Source organism: Solanum stenotomum, chromosome 8 (genome assembly GCF_019186545.1).
Source record: "Solanum stenotomum isolate F172 chromosome 8, ASM1918654v1, whole genome shotgun sequence".
Taxonomy (NCBI): Eukaryota; Viridiplantae; Streptophyta; class Magnoliopsida; order Solanales; family Solanaceae; genus Solanum; species Solanum stenotomum.
In genome coordinates, this window is record NC_064289.1 from 58,820,340 (window position 1) to 58,841,203 (window position 20,864).

A 20,864-nucleotide genomic window follows, 5' to 3' on the forward strand; every position below is an offset into this window, starting at 1 on the left:
GTTAATTATTGTAATAGATAATATGGAGTATTTAAGTCATTTATAGTATAGTAAATTAATATATAATATGTAGTATTTAAATGGAAGGTGGTGGGGCCCACTTATATAGTTTGATAAATATATTGGATATTAGTAGTGATTTATAGTATAATAATTAATAATATATAATATATATTAGTGATCTTATTGAAACATTGATAGTCATTCCTAGACTCTTTTATAATATAATATAATAATATATATATAAGATTGATGCTTTTAATTATAAATTGTGACAAAAGTGAGTGCACAGATTCTCTTCTCCAAAAATAGGGCCCGATGATTAGAGGACCACCACAAATCGTCCAGAAATGTCCAACCGGCATTGTAACAGTTAACCGGACCAATATAGTTCCACGAACGCACCGTCACGCTCTTCAAGATCTCTGGCAGCTTCGCCGGCGTGATAGTCTCAGGCTCTTCTCCTCTGACCAACGGATTCTGAAGTTTTGTACATCGGAGGAGGCGTTCCAACCTAGGTTGGTCGCAGCAGCTAAACTTCAGGTACGTAATTCTCTTTCACGTACACTAACACAACTCTGGCGAGTTCAGATGAGTTTTTTTTTTTAATCTTACTTAGACAAAGCAGGATAATCTGTTCTGATATCATGTAAAATACAGAGCCAATGGATCAATTTGCTTGTAGTATTATTCGAAGATACCTAAATATCTCTACCTTTGATTATGCTATGAATACTATGAGTAGATATGAATGCTGTACATTTTGTAACAAAGTACTAGAAAATTAACAATTGTTTTTTATTATCAAAAGGAGGACTCCCTTTAGAATGAGGTTGATGCTTTTATAAGCCTTGATCGGAGCCTGGTATAGGATTGAGAATTTCACTTCTAATATAATAAGTATGAGTAGAAGGGATCATTCCAGAAGTTTTATCTAGAGGTGAAAGGGGAAGGGGCATTGGTACTTATGCAGGGTCGGGTTAAATGAGTTCTGCGGGTAAGTGATTTGGTGCAAGCTCCTGCTGATGACATTGATGTAAAAAAGACATCTAGAGTTGATTGAGCTAAATGTTGAATTATAAGTAGGAGGGATAGTGCTTCCTTTTCTCTTTATATGTTTACTTCTTTCACTACTTATGCCTTATAGCGAGAAAAATAAGCTTCTGTCATGACTTCCCTTCCATTTTCCTGCACTCTTGCAGGACTTAATTTGCTGGAGATGAGGTTTGATTCCTATAGCTTTCCTTCTAACCATGCACACAAAAATGCCACATGTTTAATGTTTGAGTAGGGTCACTAAGGTCTATGCCAATGCTTTGTTTAAGTGAGTGATATGAGCACCTACTTTAACATTTCATATTCTAACTAATAAGACATGGAACTTAATCTTTCATCAGAAAGAGTACGCTTTACTGCAGTTATCCAGTACTTGTTACTAACTGAAATTACAATTCTACCTAGACATATTATGAAAATGATCTTTTTTTTTGATGTTCACTTTTTCTGGTAGCATCAAGAGTGTTATGTACGAATTGATGAAGGAGCCAATTGCTCTAGAGAGCTGTCATCTCCTTTTTATAAGGACACGACCAATCCACCTCTCAAGTATAATGGTGAAGGATTTGTTGTTCTCTCATTTTCTCGTCCCTATATCTTCTTCTTTCTTAGAAGTTAGAACCCGAGGCCAGACTAATGACCACCTCCCTACCTCCCCTTAGGATTTATGCAGCTATCTGGTGACCTCACCGAAATAGACTCTTCTTCTTCCTCTTCCCCTCTCCCCAACCTCCCCAATTATGCCTTTTCCCCTGATTTATTGTATAATTGGTAATGATTTCCCTGGTTTATCATATAATTTTGTGTGGTTGAATTCTGATAGAATTACGTCTTGCATGTAAAGTTACTATGGTCATTTATCTACTGCATAACACGTTGGGTCAAACATCGGAAGATAGATTGTCTCACCTATGATCTTATACAATACAAATGAGATATCCTAACTTATCCTAATTTTGTTAACCAAATGATGGCCAATTTTGCTTTCTTGGCAGACCTTTATTCTTGAAAGTGGACAAGATTACTACTGTCCTATGGGAAACCTAAATATTTGATTTCTTTATTTGTGCTCATGCTTTTAGGAAGAAGCTCCTCAAATGCTGGACACTTGCCCTTCATTCAAAGTTTCCCCTGGTCTGGCTCATCCACTAGGAGTATCAGAAACTGAAAGTGGAATAAATTTTGCAATTTTTTCTCAGCATGCTTCTGCAGTTACACTTTGCATAATTCTTCCAAAGAGGTTAGACTGAACTCATGCTTTTGGATGGTATATTTTGTTGTCTTCAATTCTGGTCTTAGTTGCAAATTCTAGATATTAAATTCTTCTACTGTTAATCCTGCCTATTAAATTTGTTTATGTTGAGATATTATATGATTTGCATAATCATAATGATTTGATATGACTAGGATTTGATTTTGTAAACATACACCAACCAAAAATATATACAAGGTGTAATAGCTATAATCCCAGCCAAGCTTGAGGGAACAATCAAGCTTTCCATTTCTTCTCATTCTTTTCCCAATGTTCAATGGTATTAGACTCAGAGGAATTCTCATATGCTCTTTCCTTTCCTTCTTATCCTCCAAATCCTCTGGATGGAAAAGACAAACTTCCGTTCTGCCCAGTTTAATTTGGCGGTGTACTGGTGTAGGAGTAGTTTGAGTGTCACCTCCTATACAAAAAGAATGACAGGGCTCTGGTGACCTTAGACCGAGAAGCTCATCACCAACAGCTTTGTTGTCAGCGTCAATGCATCAATTCGCCTCACCAGAGCTTAATCCATGTGCAGATGTGGGAGACAGAATTCTGGCATCTCTTCTGACTGATCTGACATCAGTTGGCTCGCCTGACAGCGAGCCATCTCTAGTGGTCCCCTTTTCCGATTCATCACTTGTGCAACTCCAAATCACCTCGAGGATCTTTCGGAAATAGCCGAGGGTCTTTCCGAAACAACCTCTCTACGTCCACAAGGTAGTGGTAAGGTCTGCGTACATTCTACTCTCCCCAGACCTCACTTGTGGAATTTCACTAGGTATGTTGTTGTTGTAATATGACTAATTCTAACCTAACATAGATTGGAGTATGGAAATCCAGTGGGTTAGGTTGTTTTCCATGCATACTGGGAGATAAATAGGAGAGGTTGAAGAGAGGGGTCTGGGATGCCTTACATTATCTATTCCAATATAATTGAAACGGGAAGGACAACATATGCCCTTCTTAATTCCCCCCTGTGATTATATCAACAAGGGGGTGGGGGGATGCCAAATGTAAGTAAAAGCTTTCTGAACAGCATAGGAACGTTTCATCTTAAATTCAACTTGTAGATATCATCACATCCCTCCATCTATTGCAACATTTCATCTAAGATGGAGAAAACCTAGAAACTATGTTAATGAAGTGGTGTTAAACATTCTGGTGAACCCAGCATAATCTTTTCTGCAGTAATTGACGTTGTATCACCTTGAGATACCATTATAAATTTAGTATGTAGTAAATGTTCAAATGATTTGTTACACTTAGGATAAAGTACCATATATTTACAAAGACTTTGGATTATTGAACAGTTTGAAATTACCCATTCATTCATCTTGCCAGGGATAGTACTATCCCTGGTGAGCTCATGCTCATTTTTCTCATATTTCATATGTACATCTGCGTAAAGCATGCTGAGTAAATATACATTAAATGGGAATGCTTGACAGTGTTCATGATGGAATGATTGAATTAGCATTGGATCCACAGAAGAACCGCACAGGAGACATATGGCACATATGCATTAAGGTAGTAATTTAACTATTTTACGTACCTTCATTACTGTATTCACTCAGCAACCTTCAAAGATTATGATTTGGCTCATGCTCATCACATCATGTTGGCTGTCCACTTTCTACTTCTTTTTTGCTATTGGTTGACCTGCTCCCTATTGTGGTCAGTGTCAAATGATTGATCTCCTTCTCTAATGAATACTCAAATGTGTCCATAGTTTCAATATAAAGTAAACATATTGTGGTTTTGTGTTTCATTTTTTAGAGAGAAGTTAACATATTGTAGTTAGAACTGAATGTCATCCAATTTTATGTCCAATGATTATTTGAATTTAATTTATCTTTCCTGTTATTCTATCAAATGAAAACATTTCAAATCCTTTCTGTAGAGTCATTGAGTTGTCTTAGTAAGTCAAATGACCGCATATATTGGTAGGGTATCTAGCAATTCTTTGACCTTGACCTCACATGTTTCCACATTATATTCTGTCAATGTTTCCAACTTTTATTGAGAATATCCCAACTAAGTAAAGCACATAAACTATTTAAACTTTCTTTCCTTAAATTTCCATGCTGGAGTTGCACGAAAGTAGTTCACTTCAGATAGATGCATGGAATATGGATCTTGCTAATCTGAAAGGATTAAATAAAGGAACAAATTAAGATGAAAGAGAAGTAATGTAAATGTTGATTGTGTTAATTAATATGATTTTAGGAGACTTTATTTTTCCTTTTCCTAGCATAATTATAGGAACAAAATATTTTCTTTTATTGTAAACTAGGTAATTTACCCGCGCTTTGCGCGGGCATAAATAATCTTTCTAAGCTTTTGAACAACCTTTCAATAATCGGCTGGTATAAGAAAAAAAAAGTAAATTTTAGTAGGTTTTTAGAACATTTCAACAGAAATTAAATGATTTGACATTATCACATATTTCAAGAATTGTAAATATATTATTAATGTTTAAAAATATCTTGATATCTAATCATTTTTATCTTTTACATAATTTATCATAATATATGTTTGATGATGTAATTGTCTTGCAAAGCGAAGCCTGGTATTTAAGTGGAGAAGGGTAGAGGGGCGGGCCCATTATCCACCAAGTTTAGAAGGTTGTGATTGGTCCAAAGGACGGGTCATAGACGGATTACTCAGTTATAAAAAAAAAAACAAAAATAGAATCTGATAATTTTATGGTTAGAATAACTCCTTGTGAAAAAATGTTCTGTGAAAGTTTTCGATAATCAATATTAGTTATAAATAAGTTATGACCGTTAAAAAATGTACACCACAACAACATAAATAATTTTTTTTAGAGACAATCTACTTGTCTGAAGTCAAACGTTCACCACTTTTTGTTATTGTTACTTTGTTACTCTAACAAAATTTATAGAAGGAGAAAAATAAATTTTGAAATAATAGCAAAATAATATTGTTGACCCTTTTAGAAATTCATTCTTCATTAAACTGCTGCTCTGAAGTCCCTTCTAGATGCTTCATCAATGCAACTTTACAACTTTTTCAGAAATATGTATGTATAATTGTTGCATTATGAAAGTACAAGTAGATCAAAATGTTGGATTCGAGACTTCCTTCTCAAAAAAAAAATGTTGGATTCGAGACTCATGTTAAAGAAATACTCTCGAACATTAAAAAACTAGAAATGAGTCTAACCTAGATAACTTAAACACTCAACAGTGACTTGGGACATGGAGGACAACAAATCTATGTTAATAAACATATCTTTTGTAGCTTAGGATATTACTTTTATTTAGAGTAGGTTTTGTTTCATATTCTTCAAATTAAGCTTGCCGAAAATAGTCATAACTCACACCAAAAATATTTAGAAGAGCCGAATGAGAAGGAAAAAAAGAAATACATTAAAAGGACGAAAAGCTTTGTCCAAGTGAGATCATATACATACCAAACGAAAAATAATAAATACAACTTTAAGGAGACAACAAAACAGCGAGAAAAAACATGCATTATAGGGAGTAAACTATGAGATATCCAATGATGATAACAAATCATTCTAACCAAAAAATTTCCTATGTTTTGAAATAACATACCTCAAAAAATTGACTAACACTTCAATCAAATTTCAATCCTTAAAGTACTCATAATATCCACTGACTAAATTTAGTAAAAATAGATAACAACTACATAAAAACCCAACAATATGGGCATGCAAAATTATTAACACTCACATGATTTTCTAAAGAACACAAAATCACATCCTTGTATGTGAAGGAATGACATTGTTGATGAAGAAATTAGAGATTTGTAAGGGATTTTTTTATTGTACCTTCAACAATTTCAGTAATACTCAATTGACATTTGTTATTTAATCTATACTAACAAATACTTATAACAATAACTTTGCATAAACATAAACAACAAAGTTTAAAACATGTACTCAAAAACAACAATTAATAATATAAGCATAAATTAATGACTGTAAAAAACATACGAGGATCTTCAACAATAGAATGAAACAGAATGGAAAAAATTGAGCCAATTGAATGCACAGTGTTCCCTTACGGAAATTATTCCCCTCTAGTACCCGATGTTTAAAGGAGTAGATCCTCTCAACATAGAACGATTCTATTCACCAATGTATTCATACAAAAACAATGGTGTCAGTGAGCCATTCAACACGAGCAAAGTACACAGATATTTATTTGTCCAGAAGAAGAAGAAGAAGTTCAAAATTTTCGTTGTTTTAAAATGAGAGGAAAGTCCTCTATTTATAAACAACAAAGGGTAGTGTGAACAAATGATTATTGTGTCTTATCGGAAAGGTGACAATTCTTTGGAAAAGTTACATTCCTTCAGAAAGGTCACAACCTTTCATGACTGTAAAAAGCATACGAGGATCTTCAACAATAGAATGAAACATTGACTTGAGCCTTGGGGTTTGCTCCCTTTCAAGGTCTCAAGTTCGAAACCCACTAGGTGCAAACAATTTCTGAGGGCCATCGGACTGGGTAAAACCTGAATTAACCGTGGTGCACTTGCGGGAAACTCCTTGCCGAGGGCCTGTGCACCCCCGGGATTAGTCGGGGCTCAAAGAGACTCGGACACCCGGTGCAAATCAAAAAAAAAAAAAAAAAAAAATGGAAAAAATCGAGTCCATTGAAAGCACAATGTCCCCTTAAAGAAATTATTCCCCTCTAGTACGATGTTTAAAGGAATAGATCCTCTCAAGATAGAACGATTCTATTCACCAATGTATTGATACAAAAACAATGGTGTGAGTGAGCCATTCAACAGGAGCAAAGTACGCAAATATTTACTTGTCCAGAAGAAGAAGAAGAAGTTCAAAATTTTCGTTGTTTTAAAATGAGAGGAAAGTGCTCTATTTATAGATAGCAAAAGGTAGTGTGAACAAATGATTATTGTGTCTTATCGGAAATGTCACAATTCTTTGGAAAAGTTACAACCCTTCAGAAAGGTCACAACCTTTCATAAAAGTAACAACTTTTCATAAAAATTGCAACTCTTCATAAAAATCACAACTTTTTTTTATAAAAGTCCCAACTTTTCTTATAAAAGTCACAACTTTTCATAAAAGTCACATTTTTTCATAAAATCACATCTTTCATGAAAGGGGAAGGCTAGTTTTGGAAATAAAATGAATTAAAAGGGAATCCTAGTTTGTGGTGGCGCCACATAGGCGGGCCTAGAGTTCTCTTTTATATATATACTAGTAAAATCACCCGCGCCTCGCGAGGCGCGGTTATTTAATAGCACAGAGTTTATAAAATAATACTTAAAACCTATCAGTCATTACAACTAAAACACTATATTATCTTACATACAAGATTATAAAGTAATAAACATTAATAATGTAAAGGAAGATGACAATTATAACATCTTATTATTTATCCTTCAATCAATCATCTTTAATTTGATTTTATAATTTATCCTTTTGCTTCCAGGAAGTGTTACTATTTGATATTTTTTGGAAATAAAATGAACATGAACCGGTGATATTAACTTTTCTAATAAATAAATAATCGTTGTTGAAGTTAATTGTGCAGAAGAAGTTTAGAATTTTCATTGTTTTAAAATGTTAGGAAATCCCTCTTTTTATTAACAATAGAGAGTTGTGTGAACAAATGTTTATTGTGCCTTATCGGAAATGTCACAACTCTTTGTTAAAGTTACAACCCTTCAGAGAGATCACAACCTTTCAAAAAAGTCACAACTTTTCATTAAAGTTGCAACTCTTCATTAAAGTTGCAACTCTTCATAAAAGTCGCAACTCTTCATAAAAGTCACAACTTTTCATAAAGGCACAACTTTTCATGAAAGGGGAAGGCTAGTTTTGGAAATAAACAAATTAAAAGAGAATTCTGGTTTGTGGTGGTACCACGTAGACGGGCCTTGGGTTTTCTTTATATATATACTAGTAAAATTACCCGCGCTTTGTGCGGGAAGTTAATATCATGGAATTTATAAAATAATACTTAAAACCTATTAGACATTAAAACGAAAACACTATATTATCTTAGATACAAGATTACGTAGTAAAAAACATTAATAATGTAAAGGAAAACGAAAATTATTACATCTTATCATTTATCCTTAATAACATAAGCATAAATTAATGATTGTAAAAATACATACCAGGATCTGTAAAATAAGCAATGGTGTCAGTGAGCCACTCAACAGGAGTACACAAATATTTAATTGTGAAGAAGAAGAAGAAGAAGAGGTTCAGAATTTTCGTTGTTTTACCTCTACGAGGTAGTGGCAAGGTCTGCGTACAATTTACCCTCCCCAGACCCCACCTAGNCAATTTCAGTAATACTCAATTGACATTTGTTATTTAATCTATACTAACAAATACTTATAACAATAACTTTGCATAAACATAAACAACAAAGTTTAAAACATGTACTCAAAAACAACAATTAATAATATAAGCATAAATTAATGACTGTAAAAAACATACGAGGATCTTCAACAATAGAATGAAACAGAATGGAAAAAATTGAGCCCATTGAATGTACAGTGTCCCCTTAAGAAAATTATTGCCCTCTAGTACCCAATGTTTAAAGGAGTAGATCCTCTCAACATAGAACGATTCTATTCACCAATGTATTCATACAAAAACAATGGTGTTAGTGAGCCATTCAACAGGAGCAAAGTACACAAATATTTATTTGTCCCAAAGAAGAAGAAGAAATTCAAAATTTTCGTTGTTTTAAAATGAGAGGAAAGTGCTCTATTTATAGATGACAAAGGGTAGTGTGAACAAATGATTATTGTGTCTTATCGGAAAGGTCACAATTCTTTGGAAAAGTTATAACCCTTCAGAAAGATCACAACCTTTCATAAAAGTAACAACTTTTTATAAAAATTGCAACTCTTCATAAAAATCACAACTTTTTTTTATAAAAGTCACAACTTTTCTTATAAAAGTCACAACTTTTCATAAAAGTCACATTTTTTCATAAAATCACAACTTTTCATGAAAGGGGAAGTCTAGTTTTGGAAATAAAATGAATTAAAAGGGAATCCTGGTTTGTGGTGGCGCCACATAGGCGGGCCTAAAGTTCTCTTTTATATATATACTAGTAAAATCACCCGCGCCTCGCGCGGTTATTTAATAGCACAGAGTTTATAAAATAATACTTAAAACCTATCAGTCATTACAACTAAAACACTAGATTATCTTACATACAAGATTACGAAGTAACAAACATTAATAATGTAAAGGAAGATGATAATTATAACATCTTATTATTTATCCTTCAATCAATCATCTTTAATTTGATTTTATAATTTATCCTTTTGCTTCCACGAAGTGATACTATTTGATATTTTTTGGAAATAAAATGAACATGAACCGGTGATATTAACTTTTCTAATAAATAAATAATCGTTGTTGAAGTTAATTGTGTAGAAGAAGAAGTTTAGAATTTTCATTGTTTTAAAATGTTAGGAAATCCCTCTTTTTATTAACAATAGAGAGCTGTGTGAACAAATGTTTATTGTGCTTTATCGGAAAGGTCACAACTCTTTGTTAAAGTTACAACCCTTCAGAGAGGTCACAACCTTTCTGAAAAGTCACAACTTTTCATTAAAGTCGCAACTCTTCATAAAAGTCACAACTCTTCATAAAAGTCAGAACTTTTCATGAAAGGGGAAGGCTAGTTTTGGAAATAAATAAATTAAAAGGGAATTCTGGTTTGTGGTGGCGCCATGTAGGCGGGCCTAAGGTTTCCTTTTATATATATATATGATATGATATGATTGATTGTCTTTCCTTAATTAGTTAGGGTCCATTGCATAACTAGCCCTTCTCTCTAAGAACCCTAATTGATTGTAGTAGACCTAGTTAGCATATTAGGGATGATCATGTTTAAGCATATTAGTGATGATCATGTGTACTAGCAGATTCAATTCAAGAACTTAGATGATTGCGATCTAGACCCCTAATTGAATAATTAAAGACAATAATTAATATAAGACTAGTTACATTCTCCAATTAATCGAATAAGAACCATATATATCAAGCAAAGAATTTAATCTTACCTCTTAAAATAATTGTTCTTGTAAGGTTGTACGATAAATCCTAAGTAACCAATACACAAAGATATGAATAAATAAAATCTCAATTTTATTGATAGCTATTCTGTGTCAAAAAGAATGAAATCAACACAGGTGAATCTGGGGTAAATTTCTAACACACTATCCCAAATAGCATGAGATTCAACTTCTACTTTACGGAAATAATAGGTAGTAAAACCTAACTAGGAAACTTTAAACTAGGAAAATTTGAACTAGACAATTTTAAACCAGGAACATGTAAGATTAATGTCACACTTCTTCTAGAACTACCTAACAAAATAAGGAAAGAAGTGTCCAATTTCCTCCAGAAAATACGCCTATTCCAACAGCCTTGTGCATGTATTTCTGCCTCTTTTGGGGCTCCATGGATGCTATCAGGTCGGCTATATGAATCTTCACCAACCATGTTTCCTCATTTAAGCTCATGTCAATCATATACTAAAATAAATAAAAGTGAAAATAAGTCAAATTTCATTCAAATTACTTACTTTGTATTTATTTGTTCAGATTGGACTTCTAACTTGTTCAAATGCATAATTATCTTTAAGTTTAACATTCACTAGTTTTTATGAATTTTGTAATCACAAATTTCCTTGAATGAATCAATAGTTTCCCATATTTTTGTACTGTCAGAACCGTGTAGCGAAGGTATACATTTCTTTCTCTTCAGCAGGCCTTTCCGTGGTTTCTATTTTACTCGCAGTTTATGCTGCAATGTCACTATTATATGCTATTATTGTGCTTGCTATATAACCTTTTCTTACTGTATTATTTTTTCTCCGTCATCTGCAGGAGTTGCCCCAAGGTGGTGTCCTTTATGGTTATCGCATTGATGGACCTCGAAATTGGCATGAAGGGCATCGATTTGACGATAGCATTATTTTGGTTGATCCTTACGCAAAACTAATTGAAGGTCGACGAGTTTTTGGAGATGAAAGCAATAAAATGTGTAGATTTTTTGGAACTTATGATTTCAATAGCTTGCCTTTTGACTGGGGAGAAAATTACAAGCTTCCAAATATACCCGAGGTAGATTGAGAAGAACTACTTGAATAACTTTCTTCCTCGTGTGCAAATCTAAAGATAATTTGCTTGCATGTTCAGCTATTTGACTTATGAGCTATGACTAGTGACAGAGCTGTCATTTTTAAGTGCTCAAATTTTCTGCCATTTAGTTGATCTTGTTATTTCAAGTAAGAGGAGTTTCAGCTTAATCTTCTGTAGTAATATTATTGGTTCTTTGGTAGATTGAGCTGTAAGATTGGATTACTTAGATCTTTTATAACATTTTACTCTTAAGGGTAGTTCGATTTGCATTTTAGTTATGAGTGGATTATAATGTAGGGACTGCTTGTGTGGTGATTAATATGGAACAGATTGCTATGCAGTCATTAATGATCAAGGAATTGTTGTGTAGTGATTAAGAGATTATTGCTATACAAGAATAGCTTTTTTTTTTAATGACATTCTTGTCTTTGAATAGTCTAATCTCTGTATGGCTAATACACGTATTCTTGTTTCACATTGTATCTAGTATAAAATATTACATAGATTCTCGTATAACTTAAGTTAGTATTATTTGGATACCACCAATCAAATGTTGCATTACATAATGCGGCGATTGTGCAACCAACCAAATGTTGTATTATTCTATGCCGAATATATGCTGGATTTGTTACCACACAATCAACCAAACCACCCATTAATGCCTTGCAGTATATCCTCTTTTCTTTGGGCAGAAAGATCTTGTTATATATGAGATGAATGTTCGTGCTTTTACTGCTGATGAAACAAGTAGTTTGGATCAAGATCAACGGGGAAGTTACCTTGGCTTAATTGAAAAGGTACTTTCATATTCTACCAGTTTATTTTCTCTTTTACCAACAACCAAGCATTTCATTTGTTTGTTGAAGTTTGGTTTATCTTCCTTAATAGCAGTACCGCAAGTTACACCACGAGTTAACTTCCCAAATACTTAACATTTTTATTTTGGCAAGTTCCAATTTTAAAATTGCTTGTTATGTTCTGTGGCCCTTTTTCTTAGATTAGATGTCTTTGATATTTTCATCTTATAGTAGTCACTTGCAGTAATCTGTTTAACTTATTTTAGTCTTTCAGTTATCTGACATTCATCTACAAGTGCAGATACCACATCTTCTCGAGCTTGGTGTCAATGCAGTAGAATTATTGCCTGTTTTTGAGTTTGATGAACTGGAATTCCAAAGGCGACCTAATCCGAGAGATCACATGGTAAACATACCTTGTCTTTGTGCTTTTTAGCTGTTTTTGTCTGGGCTTATTCTTTTCTGGTGATTTCTCTATTCTTAATCTAGTTTATGATGATTATTCTTTCATACGTGTAAATTGTTTTTGTATGTGAGCATGCATCGTTGAGTCATTATGCTTTCTCTGATTTTCACTATTTTGACATTTTTATGGCCTAGTGTATCAGTAAAATACCAATGCTTTGAATGGTAAAGACGGAATTAGCATTCCACCTTTACTAAGAAATGCCTGATTCACAATAGTAACTCAGATCCTTTCAAATGTGCCCAAGAAACTCTTATAGTGATCTGACTGCTTTATATATTTATTTGAGAACCAACTTTGAAAAGAAAGAGGAGATTTGAGAATGAATTGCTTGATTATTCCCTCAAGCATGTTGGAGATTATATAATGTTTACAAGTAATCCCAAAAAGAAAAAGAAAATAACGCTCATTCATATTTATACAACTATACAGATCTGCACCTTTCCTATATTTACAAGGAATAGTGCCACAACCCAAAATCTCTAGCTGCATGATACGATCCTAGTTGGGAAACTAAGGATTCCAATGTGGAAAACAACACACAATAAGGATAGGGGAAATTGATAGATGAAATAGAAGAAAGAAAAGATTTATCAACTATATTATGTGATTGATCAACTTAGGATTGGTTACCTACCCCTATCAATCAACAATCAAAGATGAATCAATCCAAGGGGGAAGGGAAACTTGAACTCATACATGGAAATCTAATCCTAGATTATCCTAGAGAGGCTCAAAGCAAAGAGATCAGGGAAGTCACCCACTAAACTAGCCTAATATCCATAAAGGAGGAACTACACTCTCAAAGGAGTTCTTAAATCTTCAATCTTCTAAATATGAACAATGAAAACAACTAAGACAACTATTTATACTTTTGCCTTTACAAGCATAGCCCAAAAGTGGCATTTGCCCAAATAGCAAAAATATACCTTCCCCATTTGAGTTGCAATGCCACTTGCGGCCGCAAGTGGAGAGATGCGGTCGCATTTTGTGGGCGCAAGTGATCTCACTTTGATGAAGGTTCTGGCAGGTGTTTCGATGTTGATGCGGTCGCTTGGGGAGGATGTGGCGTCAAATATCTTGAAATGCGGTTGCATCCTCTTCTGCATTTTCCTTTCAAGCTATCTTCTAGCTTGAGCATCTCCACATGTGAAATTGAGATTTCACCCTCTTCCATCCAAGCTATTTTCCATAGCTTGAGTGCTCCCACACATGAGTCTTTAATGGTCCTTAAGGACTCCATCTTCTTAATCAATGAGTGTATAGCTTGAAGATGTTCACTTGAGACTCCTTGAAACACTTCAAATTTGGTGAAAGTGTTCCGTGGGCCAATATTGGCTTGATTTCACGCTTCATCATGTATCCTAATCACCATCAAGCTCCTTGTGCTTTCCAGGGTTGTATCATCCTTTCCTTATTGAAAAGGATTTGTCCTCAAATCCAGACGTAGCAAAACCATAGGGAAGACAAACAATAACAAAGTCCTCAAGGCATAAGGGTTAGTGTTAGTGTTAACAATCCTACTACCAACATGTCAAGCATGCACAAACTTGTTATATAATCTAGCATTAACCATTCTTATCAAGAACAAATTTTCAAATAAAGCACAAAGTACTTGACTATTTAAGAGACCTTGACCAAAGGGTAAATCAAGAGATCCAATACATTTAGGAATCCAAGCATGCAAGTTCTTGTTGGTTCTAGTGGCCAATAAGCATATTTATCCCCTTTAGTCAAGAAACAAGTTATAAAACCAATGGCTAAGGGCAACGTCATAAACAAGGCCAACCCAAGTTAAGACTCTACCTAATGCACTAGCCCATCTAGAACTTTGAATCACTACCAAGTTATCACCGAGGTCAAATACAAAGGTATTATTCCCCACAAATTGGCAAATATGCCTGTATGCCCATAAGAGGTAAAGTAATAACATCAACAAGAATCACATTACTGAAAGGAATGTGTTAATACCATTCTCATCACACAAATATGTTACCTCCATGACCTTTCGGGGTGGCCCAATGGTTTGAGTTTGGGACTTCCATGTTGGAGGTCTCAAGTTCGAAACCCCTTGCCAGCGAAAGCAAGGGGTTTGCCTTCTGGGTCGAGCTCGTCTCACCAGGCTTGCCTACCTCTCTTATGTGGTTTGCGAGCTATTGCATAGGAGCGGAGGTTTTACCCTGTGCGCACCCAAAGGGTAGCGGCTGCGGGTTTCCCTTGTCAGAAAAAAAAAAAAGATGTTACCTCCATGGCTTTATAAAGCCCAAGAATAAGCATGAACCACATATACATACCTACCTTAAAGGAAATACAAAAAAGTGACTTCATACCCAATTGTTTTTTCATTAGGTTTCTTTAATGGCCATCCTTCTTAAGTTTCCTCCTTGGATAAGACTTCATAAACAAGTCAATCAAATAATTAAGTTCATCAAAAGAGAGTTTTACCTTCTCTAACATGGCTTTGGTCTATCAAGTGGATTATCAAGAAGGACTTTTCGTCATAGGGAAGGGTGCCAACAACTTCACCCCCATCTCGCTTGTCTTTATGACCAAGCATCACATCACAATTAAGAGATCCACGATCCCTCAAGAAGAAAGTTCCTCCACTAGGAATGTGTCATCATCACATAGTGGATAACCAAATACCTTGTAGCCTCTAGAAGTGTCTACATCTAAACATCACACTCATACCACTATGATATCTTGATCATAGTCATGTCATCATCAAATAAGATGGTCTTTTTATATGGCTTTGAGCAATCCTCTCCTTATGAGCTACTTTTGCGCTTGAGTTAGACTTAAAATTTATTTATTTACCGAGATGTCTACTTGATATGGAAGGAATTCTGTTAATTCCCCTCAGGTTAAAAAAATCCTTACTATGGGTGTGTCCATGTTTATTACTATGTCTATTACTATAATTACACTTGGATCGAGTTCTTCCAAAATGACCTTTTTCTCGTCGATTCTTTATAGAACAGGATGTTCAATTTTCCGTTATTTGAGATGTGAGAAAAAAATGAGTCAACAATTGGTGAGGAGTTCAGTATGTGACTAGGCTGGCCAGCTTGGCGAAATGGTCGAGAAAATAGTCCATCAACTGTAGAACTTTACGACGAGCCAAAATTTGTTCACGCACCGATCAAGGTCATTAGGAAGTCTAGCAAGTGTGCGATCTAGAAATATCGTCAGTGATTGCTCATATTGCTTTTCAACACTAGTAGCATTTGACATCAATTTCTTTAATTCCTTTGTGATTGCCTGTACCCGTCTCAAGTAAGTAGAAATACCCTATTCCCCTTTCTTTAAGTTTATCATTTGAGATATACCATATTATAAAAATGAGATATGTCATTAGTGTATTAAGTGCAAGCCTAAATTGGGTGTATATCTTAAAGGGTGCGATGAGAAGGCTAAAAAACTATTTATGAAGATAGACAACAACAATCGGTTGAGCAAGGGGGAGCAAGGCATTGTAAAAAAGAAGGGGGTGAATGAACTGAAAGGATTAGAGCTTGATGCCAAATTTTGTAGTTATGGCTCAAGAAGTAGGGGGGGATACCTGGCAATAAAAGCTCAATGAAGTTGGAAAGAGTGCCTTGGAATGTTAGGGGGATAAACTTTGGCAGAAAGAGGAGGCTAATCGGAAAGATTCTACATACATGGAAAGCTGATGTAGTGTGTCTACAGGAAACAAAACTAACAGGGGATATCACAAAGATACGGAAGGAAGTTCGGACAGACCAGTTGCGGAAGATACTCATTTATCTGTGGAGGACTAAGTGGGCGAGGCCAGGGAACATAAAGGGATTGCTAAAATACTGGAACAAGGATGGCAATGCAGCCAAAGAGGAAGGAAGATGGAAAACTGTTCTTGCATGCACTTTGTGGACAGTGTGGAAAGAAAGAAATATGAGATATTTTGAGGACAAGCAAAGCATCTTCCAGGAGTTCAAAATGAATTGTTTAGCTCTGTTTTATTTTTGGTGTAGACATAAATTAATAGCTCAAACAGAAGATATTTTTGACGTTTTAGACTATTCATAGGAACAACAAATAGATGTCCAAGATGTAAGTTGTAATACTTTAGAAGGGGGACTACATATTTTGATGTAGTGTTCCAATGGATAGATAGACCAACTGTTACCATTCTCAAAAAAAGTGCAAGCCTCTCTCAAATAAAATAACATGTCTGAAATGGATGAAACAAAGACCTCAATTTGGAATTTGATAAGTTGCCATATGAGACTACATAGTTGAGCGTCAACTTTCTCCCACTGTGCTTGGCCCTTTTCAACCCCCTCACTAGATTTTTGGTTAAGTGATCTTTAGCGCCTTGACCCTTGCACCACAACTCATCTGAACTAGCCAAATTTAAATAGTTTCAACTTTTAATTATGGGTGTCGAAGTAATTGTAGGACTTGAATTTCAATCCCGCACCCAAGGGTGTGACTAGTAATCAATGAGGTAGGTTGAGACCTCATCCAGTGGAGACAAAAAACACTAGGTTATTTTCTCCAATCGGTCCAAGCCTTGGTGGACAGAGTTACGTGGTACCTGTTGCTGGTGGGGATGGCAGGTATCTTATGGAATTAGTTGAGGTGCGTGCAAGCTGGCCCGAACACAACAACTATAAAATAACAAAAAAATTCTGATTCCCCATAAGTATCAAAATCCAAAAGACATAATAACAAAATATAATGGATAAGGCTGCCAAAAAGTGCAAAAGAAGATGTGAGAATAAAAAGGGGAGATGTCACAGCTTCAACCAAGGTACACAACACAAATTAAAATAGTGAGAAACACTATTGAAGTGAAGTGGACTGGAGTATTTTCTTTAGATTCTTCTTTTTCTTCTTTCCATCTACTTTGTTCTATCCAGTAGTATTATTACTATCTTTCTGTTAATTAAATTCTTAGAGTAGGGTAGAAGGTTTGAACTTTGGCTCATTTTTTTGGAGGGATTAGGCTTGGTGGAAGCTAGAAGCACCGTGTATGCCATAGTATTAGCTTTATGCATGTAATTTCTTGCATTTGATATCTGTTACCATCTGTTGTCTTTTGTGTTTCAGTTATCGCATTATTTCGTTGCTATTACTATTCTTTTTCCGGATGCCCTGTCCTGTTGACCATTTTTTTCCACTGTCATATTTCCTTTTTCATAACTACTTTGATTTGATTTGGTGCACTTGAGCCGAGTGTCTTTCGGGAACAACCTCTCTACCTCCACGAGGTAGGGGTCTGCGCACACTCTACCCTCCCCATACCCTACTTGTGGAATTACATTGGGTGTGTTGTTGTATCTGCTGAAACTTGATGAAATAATGCTTTGTGTGTGTGTGTGTGTGTATATATATATATATATATTTGATTTTCATGTATTGAAATTCTTCATTGACTACTAGGTCAATTTAAGGGTCAGAATGCTCTTGGTTTGACTAAATCCTTTTTGGACTCATGTTAACTTTAGATCAATACATGGGGCTACTCAACAATAAACTTTTTTGCTCCAATGAGTCGATATGCAAGTTGTGGTGGCGGACCTGTCCGTGCTTCCTGGGAGTTCAAAGAAATGGTCAAGGCCTTGCATGGTGCTGGAATTGAGGTTTTCCTTATATCAGTGTGGTCCTTAAAGAGCTTGCTATACAGATCCAATATGTCTCTTCTACCTTTTCAACCATCTATCTGAAGATGTTAGTTTCTCTTTTTCACGGTTTTTCATTCTACAGGTCATCTTAGATGTTGTTTATAATCACACAAATGAAGCTGATGACGAAAACCCATATACAACCTCATTCCGAGGAATAGACAACAAGGTAAAGGAATTGTTCAATATAATAGTCAATATTTGGAAAGTTATGAATTAGATCTTTATTGCACACAATGTACCTTGGTAGGTTACTCTGTCTAGGGAAACATCTACATTTTTTGGTAGCAGGTTGGGGGGGTGGGGTGGGGTAGTGTTCGTTAACAGATAACCGTTTTAGTAATCAACATCATCTTCGAACTAAGTCTTGATCAATGCATCAACCCACTACAAGAAAAGTTGTTTGCGTAACTTTATGGAGCTGCTCAATTGGAGTGGCCTCTGATTGTGGAATTTGGCAGTGTTTTTACTTTCTGTTCTGCAGATTATTATGGAGTGCATGATCTACTATCACATACAGTTAAAATGCTAGAACTTGCTTCTTTTCCCCCTTCCTCTGCTATAAACCTTCTCTGTAAGCTGCCTGAGACCCATAGTTTAAATGAATTTAACTCAATTCTTTTTTTTCTCTATAATGCTTTGTCTCCCTCAAAACCAGATGAGACCGGGCTTACTTTGTCAAGTTCTAAACCAAACTATTCATATCTGATGTTGTGGATGCAGTCTGAATTTCTGTTTTTCTATACAAAAGATTTGTCTTTCTGTTTCCCCATCCTCTCATAAATGATATTCCTTGCCCACTCAATTGCAGGTTTATTACATGGTAGATTTAAACAACAATGCTCAGCTGCTGAATTTCGCTGGATGTGGTAATTTAACCATACACTTTTTTACCATTGAATAAAAGGAAAATCTGCAAGGGCAGTTCTGAACACATCTTTAAAATACTCTCTTCAGGATATTTCAATGGTTATTTGAGATTGTTAACATGAGGCAAAGTTTTTCCTAAGGAGCAATTTTGGCAATGTTATTGTCGAATGATTTACTCAACTAAATGTTTACAAATATCACTCCACAAAAAATAAATGTATTACATATTCTTTTTTTTGAAACTGGTAATGTTGTATTCCTCAGCATTAAGGTATGCTAGAGACCTCCAAAAAGGTAGTAACAAGCTAGAACGAGAAACTAATTACATATTCTATTATTACTTGTTAAGAATTTGGAGATTATAAATATGGCAAGATCACATTCCTTGTATATATTGGAAAGGATTAGAAAATCTATAATTGTGTAAACTGGAATAGAAATTATTAGAAATTACTTTCCGTTCCTTTTTAGGTTTACTTGCATACTTTAGGAATTATTAGGAATTACTTTCCTTTCCTTTTCAGGATTACTTGAATACTTCCCTTTCCGTTTTTGGATTACCAGTAAACATTATATAAACCCCAACTTCTTTTGAGCCAAGGGTCTATACGAAACAACTTTTCTACCACACAAAGATCGGGTAAGGCCTGCATACATCCTACCTCCCTAGACTCCACTTATGGGATTACATTGTGTATGTTGTTGTTGTTGTACTATATAAATCTCAATATGCTTGAGGGAATAATCAAGCAGTTCATTCCCAATATCTCTTCTTTACTCTGGTCTTTACATGATATCAGCGCCTTTACGATCTTGGTATAAACTCAAATAGCTTCTGTTACCGATAGCTTGTGCTGGCCAATATGTTTTTTCTGCTTGGCCAATGAGTTTCTTGATTTCTTCTTCCTTTCCATGTCAAGCATCGTTCATCTCTCTGGAGACCGTTATGGTCCCACTGTTTCTTTTGTGATGAGGCTGTAATTTTCTATGTGACTAACACCCTCCTCTGCTCTTGAATTTTGATCAGAGCCACGAGGTTGAGTCCTTGCTCTGAAAATATTTTTTTACTAATCTAAAAATTCTATTACTACAACCAAGGGTTTGAGTCCCTACTTGGAAAATTCTCTCTCCTCACTTTTTGGTAAGAGCTCTGAGATGCAATTCTTTGGTCTTTCCAGGAAATACTTTTAACTGCAACCATCCTACAGTCATGGAACTTATACTTGAAAGCTTAAGACACTGGTACTTCCATTTCCCCACACTTTTTGGTTGTCTTCTTTGAAGTTATTTATATTTTACTTGCTTATTTGTAATTACTCACTGATTGGTATCAATATACTGTTATTTTAGTCAAAACTAAACTAAGCTTTTTCTTAATGGATGCGGTCGTTTTTTTTATGGCAAGGGAACCTGTTTTTGTGGATGCGGTTGTTGTTTTCATTTGTTTGCACAACACAAAAAAAAGTACTTGCAAATTTCATTGTTCTCCGTACTTGTTCAATATCCATAAAGTGTGTCACAGGCATCTTTACTCTCCACCTTGTCTTATTCCCCTCTGGGTCATTTAGTGATAGCCTGATAGGCTCCACAGGCATTGGACAATCCCGTTTGAAATACTTAGTGGCTAGTGA

General features: G+C 35.0%; 2 protein-coding genes across 3 annotated transcripts in view; one reads left to right on the top strand and one right to left on the bottom strand.

Annotated features, from left to right (window-relative positions):
- Positions 1–20,864, bottom strand: part of LOC125872449 (glyoxysomal fatty acid beta-oxidation multifunctional protein MFP-a-like) — a 121,213-nt gene that overhangs the window by 58,122 nt on the left and 42,227 nt on the right. The gene's annotated exons all lie outside the window — the stretch shown is intronic.
- LOC125872448 (isoamylase 3, chloroplastic) overlaps positions 278–20,864 on the top strand; it is a 32,758-nt gene continuing 12,171 nt past the window's right edge. The window contains exons 1-10 of one of the 2 annotated variants that reach the window (XM_049553177.1): positions 278–543; positions 2,139–2,296; positions 3,760–3,838; positions 11,198–11,434; positions 12,145–12,249; positions 12,551–12,655; positions 18,187–18,321; positions 18,446–18,532; positions 19,175–19,232; positions 20,412–20,475. In XM_049553177.1, the coding sequence (XP_049409134.1) occupies positions 319–543; positions 2,139–2,296; positions 3,760–3,838; positions 11,198–11,434; positions 12,145–12,249; positions 12,551–12,655; positions 18,187–18,321; positions 18,446–18,532; positions 19,175–19,232; positions 20,412–20,475 (1,253 nt within the window). In that variant the 5' untranslated portion in view covers positions 278–318. Of the gene's footprint in view, positions 544–2,138; positions 2,297–3,012; positions 3,035–3,759; positions 3,839–11,197; positions 11,435–12,144; positions 12,250–12,550; positions 12,656–18,186; positions 18,322–18,445; positions 18,533–19,174; positions 19,233–20,411; positions 20,476–20,864 lie in introns of those variants that run through there. The other variant, XM_049553178.1, reaches the window with a different exon arrangement.